The 9,799-nt window shown below is 58.5% G+C and overlaps 1 protein-coding gene across 1 annotated transcript; it reads right to left on the reverse strand.

The window, feature by feature from the left end:
* Window positions 1-485: 485 nt before the first annotated feature.
* On the reverse strand, window positions 486-7,872 carry LOC148593287 (uncharacterized). Its single transcript, XM_088531463.1, has 5 exons — window positions 7,849-7,872; window positions 6,213-6,341; window positions 4,495-6,108; window positions 3,864-4,325; window positions 486-515 (listed from the first exon to the last, which is right to left on the reverse strand). Exons 1-5 carry the CDS (start codon window positions 7,870-7,872, stop codon window positions 486-488), a joined length of 2,259 nt encoding a protein of 752 aa, XP_088387589.1.
* Window positions 7,873-9,799: the final 1,927 nt, after the last annotated feature.

Genomic DNA, 9,799 nt, shown 5'->3' on the forward strand with positions numbered 1-9,799 from the left:
GGGGCTCGCCAGTGGTGGCGTCGGGGTTCTTTGCCACTACACGCACAATCCGCAGCCTCTTCAGGAAGGCTCTGAAGAACCTGGGGAGGATGGGGGGGGCGGGTCAATGGACAGAGCGGTGGCCCCGAAGCCTGGGCCCATTCCCATAATCCCAGCAGGAGACATGGGGACCCCGGGCAGGGTGCGCACGAGCACACGTTTGTGCTGCAAGCAGGTGTCATGGGCATGTGCACGAGCACCAGCGTGTCTCACACACGGGTGACGTGAGGGTGATCACAGGCACCCACGTGTCTCACACACGGGTGACGTGACCATATGCATGAGAACACGTGTCCTACACAGGCAGGACACGAGTGTGCTGATGAGCACACACGTGTCACAGGAGGCACGGGTGGCCGTGAAGACTCACACACCTGCCGTGCATCTCCCGTGTGCAGCACACACACTCTCCAGCTCGCACGCACCGCGCGCACGGATGGCCGGGCTCACGCGCAGCCCCGGGGCCACATGGGCCCCTGCCACGAGGAGGCAGGAGCGGGCGCAGCGCACACGCACACACGGGCATGGGCACGTCCGAGCACGTGCACACCCAAGCACACGCACGTCCCCGTGCTCGCTTACACACACGCACTTGTGCGCAGGCATCTCCATGACTGCAGACAGGCGAGTGTGTTTGTGGGGCCGTGTCACATGGGGAGGGGACACTGGGAGGACAAAAGTGCCAAGTCCCTGCACCCCAGGGCAGAGGGAGGGCAGTGACGGGGACCAGGGGTGGGGGTAGATGGGGACCGGTGGGACCCTGCACCCAAGGGCAGAGAGGGACACGGCCCTCACGGGAAGCGGCACTGGGGGGAAGGGCCACCCGGGCTGTCTGGCACCCAATGCAGGGGGGTACCCAGCCCCAAGGGGGCGGCTCTGGGGGTGCCACGGGGGACGGCATCACCCAGGGGGGCCCAGCGGGGCCGGCACCCACGGGGCAGCTCCCGCCGCCGCTCACCTCGGCACGCAGCCGGCCGAGCTCCGCTTCCCCATGGTGGCTGCGCAGCTCCCGGGCCCCGCCGCCTGCCGCGCGCTCCTGCACAGTCCAACGGCCGCTGCCCACAACAGGCAGCAACGGCCCCAGCCTCCGGCTGCGAGGCCGCAGGGCCCCGGCCGGCCCCTCGCGCCTCGGGCTGCCTCCAGCCGCCGGCTCCCGTGGCCCCGAGCGCCTCTGGCCGCACGGGGATCGCGCAGAGATCGGTCGTGCGGGACTCGCGCCGCCCGCAGCCGCCACCGCCCGCCACACGCCTCGCTGCGGCCCCGGGGCCGCCGCCGCCTGCAGCCGCTGCTGCCCAACGGCCGCCTCACGCGCTGGCCCCGCCCATGGCACGCGCCGCCACGCCCCCAGCCTCCCGCTGCGCGCTCATTGGCTGCTTCTGCCACTGCCCCGCCCCGGGTCTCACAACCGCCACCTGATTGGCTGCGGATTAATGAATATCCGATAACGTCAGTAACATTGGAGCCCAGCGCTGCGGCTGGTGCCAGCAGGGGATGCTCATCTGTGGGCTGGAAATGTCCCACTGCAGAAGCCTCTGCTCCCGCCACGTAAGAGGACAGGACACCTGCCCAGGAGCAGGAAGTTGGTTTGTTTCCTCCTGCTCCACGGGCTCTTCACGGGGAGTTAATCCATGCACCAAATGCCCATGGAGAAGCTCCTGGGATGCAGCGTGATTCAGTTCCCTCCTCTGTGCTCCGCAAGTTCACAGGAGGTTTCCCCTTGACTAAATTTTATGTCTCTCTGCATAGGAGCTTCCTGTCTAAGCTCGTAATCCACAGGGATGGAGAGAGGGTGGCAGCTGGACACGCACAGACACCTTTGGACTTTTGAAGGGACAGAGTGGTGGTGGGGTTGTGTTTCCATGTGTTTCCTAAGTAAAGCAGGACAAGGCAATGGGCAGCCTTATGCCAGACTTAGCCTCCAGAAAAACACTAAGTTTGTGTCTTTCTTCTGAAGTTGGGGTCAACAGTACACCAATGCACCCAAGGGATTGCAGCATGAAAGGGCCTCTGCTCTGCCTGTGCGCTCTGTGGGCTCCAGGGGAGGAGGTCAGAGGCCCAGCGTGGTCTTTCAGGGACCAAGGGCTGCATTCGGGGTTCCTGTCCCTGGGAGCACTGCCACTGGAGGTGCAGAAGGGTCTCTGAATTGAATGCCTGGGGCTGTGGCACAGGTGACGGTGCTGATGACAGATGCCCATCCTTGTGGAAGGGAACCTGAGGCTCCAGGACAGCTCAGGGGAACCCCGGGGATGCCTAGGGGTGGCAGTGAGTGCAGTCTCACCAAACATGAGGCAGCCCATGGTAGAGTCCCCCAAAGACCATGCAGCAAATGCAGGCATGCCTGGGGAAAGGAGGACTTGGCAGTCCCTGGAGAAGCAGGGGGGACCCAGGAGGTGCAGGGAAGGAGGACTGGAGAGTGATTCATGCACTCGCAGTGAAGCAGCACAGGCCGGAGCTAGTGCACCCCTGAAAACACCTCCTGGTCTTGCAAGAGCCCAGGGGTCACTCTGAGAACCATTCAAGAGCCTGGACACGTGCCAGCTGTGCCAGTCGTGAGCAGCCCTGTTTGGCTAGATCTGCTTTCCACCCCAGCCACCAAGCCCAGTGCGGAGTCAGGAGTCACCCATGGCCTTAGGGTGCCACAGCCCCCCCTGTCTTTTCATGGAGATTTTCTGACAACAACTGACAAGGGGACAAAAACCTTCTGAGGGGTTTATTTGGAGCTGACATTGGCTGTTGCCACCCAGGGCTTGTGTGGGCACATGGCTGCTATGGGGCACGATGCAGCAGCCTCTCTGTAGCCCCCAGGACACGGTGTCTGTTGCTCTGCGCCAGCCCCACTCTCGGGGCCCTGCTGGTCTCTTTCAGCTGTGCCGCTCCTCTCGCTGCCCCACGATGCAGCGGCAGCAGAACGCTCTGCGCAGAGCCCGAAGCGCCGTCCTGAGCCGCGAGCGCCATCGCCGGGGAGCCGCGATGTCCGGGAGGGCAGCGGTGCCTGCGGTGGGAAGCAGAGCTGTGGGCAATGGGCTGCACGGGCGCAGGGCTGCATCTGCCTGTCCCTGTAGCCAAGGGCTTCCCGAGGGGCTGTGGCCTCAGCACAGCAGCCCTCGAGGGCTTCCTGCTGCCAGCCTCGGTGCCGCTCGCTGTCCCAGACAGACCCGCCGTCCTCAGCAGGGCTCTCCACTCGGGTACGTACCTGGCTCAACATCTGCCGTGGGGCTGCAGGAGGATGATGACTTCTCCTCTTGGGGCTCCGAGGCCTCCTGCATGGACAGAGCAAGAACATGCACCCGTCGGCCATCGGCTGCAGCTGCTCAGGGTACCGGTGCCCTGGGGTGCACGGGGGAAAGGGTTTGGGGCTGGGGGAGACTGCCCAGGGCTGCGTGTCCAAGGGAAGGGACCTGCGGCTGGCAGGGCAATGGGACACGGCTCATTGTGGGGCCGTAGTAGCAGGGCTGGGCTGGGGCCGTGATGCACAGGGGAACGGAGGCAGCCAGTGCATGGCACAAGGGGGCTCGTGACCTGAGTGAGGAGGGGGCTGCTGCTGGGGCTGCCCCTTCCCTCCTCGCTGGGCATCCAGGCCCCAGGGCTGAACGTGGCGCGGGGGTGGAGGGGACGTCAGCCCTGCACCTTTGGCACTTGGAAATGGAGAGGACCCAGCATCTCCCCATGGCAAGGGGCAAATGGCTGGGGGTGACAGTGGAGCACCGTGGACGGGGGATCCCATGGGTGGGGGCAGCTCTGGGCAGGCCCTCTGCAACCCTCTCACACAGCTCACATAGGAGCTCCCTGGGATCGTGGGGACAGGTGACATGCTCCATGCTTACCTGGGGAGCAGGGCCTGCAGCCGGGGCAGAAACTGCTGCTTTTGCTTCATGCAGCAGAGATTCCTCAGCTCCTCTGGGCATTGCTGGCTCAACACAGGGGCTCTCCACCTCACCAGGTCCCTCACTGGCAGCCTCTGCTTCTTTGATGTTGGGCAAAGAGGGCACCTTCTGGAGGTCCATCTCCCTTTCTGCAAACAGGCTGCGGAGACTGGGTCTAATCCAGGTCAAGGAGCTACTTTCCTCCAACTCCTCCTCTGGCAGAAGCTCTTCCTCAGCATCCTCCTCCTCATAGCTCTGCTCAGCTATTTCATCCAGGTCATTCCTGCATGTTCCAATGTTCTGCTTGGGGGCATGAGCATAGAGGCGCTCCAGCACCTCCCACTTGCCCTTGGCATCCTTGAGGAGCTCCACTTGTGTGATCTCTGGTTTCCACAGGTTGTGGAAGGAGTTTCTGGCAAGGAGCTAGGAGAAGAGAGGAAGAATTTGTTAAGGGAGCTTCTTCTCCCAACAGGAAAGGTCTTTTGGGGGTTTTTCTGCAAGTGCTGGGACAACCCGGCTGTCACAGCCTGGCACAGCTGCTGTCCCAGCACCGGGAGGGCTCCCAGCTGGCCCAGCCCTCCCTTGCACTCACCTCCTTGGGTCTCACATTGAGGGATCCTGATGCTGACAGGGAGAAACGCTCCCCATGGCCCTCCTCTTCCTCGCCCTGGCTCTCCTTCAGGCTCTGCTCCTTCCTCAGGAAAGCGGCTTCCCGGATCTGGGCCAAGCTCTGCCCCGTGCGGGCCAGGCAGCTCCTGTCCAGCTCCTCCAGCGCCTCTGTCTTGACGCTGAGCACCCCCAGGTACCGCGCGGTGTTGTCTTCGTGCACACGCAGCGGCCTTCCTTGCACATGGCAGGTGATGCCCACAGGTTGTTGTTTTGGGTCCTGCTGTGCTGGTGCTCGTTGTGGTGTCCCTGTCCCACCATCCTTGCCTGGGGAAGCTGGTGTCCCAGCCCTGCTCACCTCCCTTTCTCCCCCTTGAGTGCAGGGATCCGGCCCTTCCTCAGCTGCAGGGGCTCTGCTTTGGTCACACTCCATGGTCTGGAGCAGCCACGAGCTTGCCTGTGTGCCTTGATCGACAGTGTGTGCCAAGGCATTAGGCTGTGCTGGCTGCTGGCTGGCTCCAGGGCTCGCGTCATCAGGACGGCTCAAGGGGGCAGACCCCAGCCCCACGCCTGCGTCCTCCAGACCCACAGCAGGAGGTGTGGGGCCATGCGGGACAGGCCCCTGGCTCTCAGGTCTCAGTTCCATGCCAGTTTCTCCATCAATGTCCTGAACGAGGCTGACAGGCTCAGGTGGGAAGGGCGATGGGGATTCCAGTGGGGCCATTTCACTGCAGCACCCGGCACTGACGTCTTGTGCAGAGCTGGGTGGCACCACTGCAATGGAGGAGCTGCTGAGTCCAGCCTCCTCCGAAACACCTTCAGCTGCCATCGCACCCTGCTTGGGATCATCCGGGGCAGAAGAGGCCGCTGCTTCTTGAGGATTCTCCATCGCAGGCACTTGCCCTTCAGGAGGAATGCTCTGTGCTCTCAGGAAAAAGGAGGAGCTTCCCAAGAGCTGCTGGCTTTTCAGGGATAGACTCATCCTCTCATCATCCCCTTGAAATATCCTGCCTTCTCCCACTAATGATGTTGAAGACTCAGGCTTGGATCGAGGCAGGAACTGCACATGCCCTTGATTTACCTGGATGAGAGCGCTAGTTTCTTGCTGGGCTCTTTGAAGTGGAGGCAGGGCAAGATGCGATGGCTTCAGCTTCTGCTCTTCCCTTCTCTTCCCTGAGTCCAGAGCCACCCCAGCACCAGGAACAGATGGGAAGCGTTCCCTGGCAGCAGCTTTGCTGGAATTTGTAGCCACCGTCTCCAATGCCTTGTTCATTCTCTCCAGGACTCTCCTGGCCACCTCTTCCTTGTCCAGGGCAAAGGCACTGCCTTTGGGAGAAGACCCACAGGACGTTTCCAGAGCAGGCAGCTTGGTGTGACTTGCAGATCCTGCTGCTTTTACTGCAGAGTCCTCCAGGCCTCCCTGTGCCTGCCAAGCTGCCTTGGCTGGGAGAGGTGGGAAGCTGGGCACATCTGATGTCCCCGATCTTGTCCTGCCAGTCATTGTCCTGCTGTATCCCAAAGTAGCCTTCTTTAAAAGACTGGAGGAGGGATGCAGATCTTGCACTGTGCAGGAGACATCACTGGCCGTGTCCTCCATGACCTGCAACCGAAGCCCACCACAAAGACCAGGTTACTGGTGTCCTTTTCCCTCCCTCCATGCTTCCCAGACGGATGCTTGGCTACCACCACCGCTCAGCTCTGTACCTGTGCGATGCCGTGTTGGGAGCAGCGTGAGCCCTGAGGGCCGGGCAGCGGCGGCAGCCAGTCCCTTTGGTGGGACGAAGCTGGGGTCCGTCTGCGCTGCACTGCTGTGGGCAGCTCCTGCTGGCCCACCTGTGGGGAGAAGGAGGCCCGTGATGGGGGCACTTGTGTTGGTACGAGCAGCTCCTAAGCACAGGAAACCCCAGCCTCGTGTCGAAGGGAACCTCCTGTCTGAGCACAATGCAGCTGTGCGTCGCCTGGACCTGCTCTCTGCCCTCAGCACAGAGCTCATGGGGTTCATGTGGGCCTTGGAGCATCTAGATCATGGAATCATTATATTTGGGAAAGATTTTCAAAACCATCAAGGCCAACTGTAAACCCTTCAGCACCATGCCTGCTAAACATCCCTAAGTGCCTCATCTACAGGTTTCTTGGACACTGCCAGGAACAGTGATTCCACGACTTCCCTGGACAGCCTCTTCCAATGCTTTACAATTCTTCCCATGTGGAAAGTTTTCCTAATATCTAACCAGTTCCTCTCCTGGTGCAACCTGAAGCCATTTCTTCTTTTCCTATCAGTATTTTAGAGATCAGCCTTGCCTCACTGCACCCTCCTTTCAGGTAGTTGTAGAGAGCCATAAGGTCACCTCTGAGCCTCTCTTCTCCACACTAAATAACTCCAGCCCCCTCAGCCACTCCTCATAAGGTCTGTGCTCCAGACCCTTCACCAGCTTCGTTGCCCTTCTTTAGAAATACTCCAGCATCTCCACATTTTTCCCATGCCCAAATCTGAATACAGCATTTGAGGTGCGTCCTCACTGGCACCGAGTACAAGGGGAGAACGCAGGCCGGGCTGTTTTTTCCCAAGTCCAGGAATACATGTCCCTCCCTCACTGGAGGAGCTCCTGCCCCCCTTTCATGACCCAGGGCTCCTTCCTCACCAACCGCATGCTCTCTATGCGGGTCTTTTCCCTGCCTCCCACCTCCCCCTCCCCCTCCACCACTCACCTCACTCATGCTCTCTTGTGCACTGGAATTCCTTTCCGTGGATGAGGAGCAGGCTTTACCCTGCTGTTCCTTCTCCATGTCTAGGAACCTCTCTGAAGGTCTCTCGCACGGCCACCAAGGGGAGTTGCTCCCTGCTGGTTGCGCCGCTCTCCTCAGAGTGAAGACCCCAGCAGGGACACGGTCACCTTAGGGACTGCCCCATCACAGTGACCTGTGGGCATGATGCCACCCCCATCACAAAGCCCTGGGAGTCGCCATGGGGACACCAGGCACCACGTCATTTCCTCCTCTCCCCACCCCTGAGCAGGTCCCTGGGGCGCAGGACGAGTTGTCCCCTCCACAGCTCTGCGCTCCACAGGCCTTGCAGAGGCTGCCCCTCGTCAGTCACTCCATAGCAGACACCCACCCCGAGGCCACCCTGTTGCTTTGCCCCCCATCCTCGTCCCTGTGCTCTTGATTGCCTCTTGGTTCACCCCAAGGCAGAGCTCCCTGCATCCCACTGCTCCCTCCCTGCGCTTCTCTTTCCCACATCACCCCGTGGCTATTCCTTGCCATCCCAGGCCATCACTTCCACACTCTTTTTGGAGTCCCCCTCCTCCCTGAGTTGCTCCCACTTTGAGGTTCTCCTCACCAGGGTGGCCGCCGGCTCGACCATCAGGTCAGCACATGGGAACAGACACGTTTTACACCCCGTCAGCTCCATGTGGTGCCAACTCCCAACCAGCCACCACAAAAACACAGAACACTTGGGACTCTTGTGCTTAGGTTCCCAATAGGGGCTTGATTCTGCCCACACTCATTTACCACCGCTGAACTTCCTGCTCTGTGGGTGCAGCATTGAGTGGCAAGAGTGGAGAAGGGAGTTAATCCCATTTATTAATTGCAATCAATATGTAAAGAAATCGTTCTTGTCCCCATCTAGGTGCCCTGCCTAGCTAAGAGACATTAGCTATCATCTTAATATGTAAGAAATCGTTATAGTTTTTCTTGATATATACAGGGTTTTTAATGAGGTTCTACAAGTGGAAATGAGTGGGAAGAATACAGCAAGTGTTGGCAAACAGTTAAAGGAAGAGAAAGAAGGGAAAGCATGGGAAAATCACTAAAAGCATAGGGAAAAGTTCAAAGGTGTGGCAAATGAGCGCAAGAGTTGGAAAATAATAGATGGCAAATGTAAGCATTGGAAAAAATTGAAATGGCGGGAAGAAGTGCAAAAACACTGGTGAAGTGTCAAGATCGTGGAAAATAGGGAAAAACATTGGTAAGGAACGATAGTATAGGAATATGGTCAAAAGTGTGGGAATGGTTACAAAAGTGGAAAGAGTATGAAGTGATGGGGAAAAAAAGGAAAGTGCAAAAAGAACCCCAAGAGCTCAATAATATCGAGAAAGCATGGGAAAAGAAGGAGAGGTTGGGTAAAAGTTGAAAGGGTAGGAAAACCTTCACAAGTGTGGAAAAATGGTCACAAGCATAAGAGGGAATGTTTGTGAAAGAGAAGGAAAAAAAGTCAAAGCATGGGAAAATTATCAAAGTAGAGGAAAATGTGGGAAGCAGTGGCAAAGTGTAAGAGTACTGGTGAAAATGAATCTGTGGGGAGAACATCCAAAGCAGGAGAAAAATAGACTGTGTGTGAAGCCTTGCGGAAGGGTCCAGGGTCCCCCACATCTCCAGTGTGCCCTTGCCCTCAGAAGGCGTCTGCCCCCAGGGAGGAGGGACGCTCCTGCCTTCTTGTCACCGCCAGGTGCCTGCAATGTGCCCCTGCTCTGCTGCCTGTTGCTGAGGGTCCCCAAGGCATCCCCACTGTCTGCAGACCCCTCTCCTACCATGGAGCAGGCCTGCCCGCGCGGTGCCTGGAGACCCCAGCAAGGCTGCGCTTAGAGGTGAAGGTGTGACTGTCCTCGGTGAAAGTCTGATTGGGGCCAAGGGCAGGAAAGGACAAGAGACAACAAGGACAAGCAGCAGCAAAGGGAATTTCAAGAGAGTTTAAAGAAAAACTAATAATAATTTTTGTAGCTGAGCAGCACTGGGACAGGACCCAGGAGATTTTCCTGGTGAAAACACCTACCAACCTGATAGAAGAGTGAGTAAAACTGGCCCTTCCCAGAGCAACCTGGTTGCCTTCTGCCTCAAGAGGAATGCCTGTGTGCAAAAGGACAAAGCAGGGGATTCTGTAAACTCTCACTTTAGCAAGGGCATTGAAAAGGTTTCTCATAGTCTCCTTCTAGTCAAATTGTGAACTGATCTGCAGAGGATCAGGCTCACTGAAAACAGGGATCAGCAGTACAGTGCTGCCAAGCGGCAGCTGGCTGTTAGTGGCATCCCTCAGTGAGCTGCATGTGGGACAGGACTGCTTCATCATAACATCAAGTTAGTGAAGAAGACGCTGGATTTGGGCAGCCTGTGATTTAGCAGCCTGAGGTCACCCTTAGCCCATTTCCTCTTCATATCCTCTAGGGGTGTGAAAAGTTTCTGGAGAGGGAGTGATAGAAGGTGTTAACGGTGCAGAGTGTTAACGACTAGAGCAGAGTCCTTGGGGTGATATGCCTCTCCCATTTCTGAAGCACGCTTGACTGGAGATAAGG

Source organism: Tinamus guttatus, unplaced genomic scaffold (genome assembly GCF_059628265.1).
Source record: "Tinamus guttatus ecotype Peru unplaced genomic scaffold, ASM5962826v1 Tinamus_guttatus_pri_ptg000420l, whole genome shotgun sequence".
NCBI lineage: Eukaryota > Metazoa > Chordata > Aves > Tinamiformes > Tinamidae > Tinamus > Tinamus guttatus.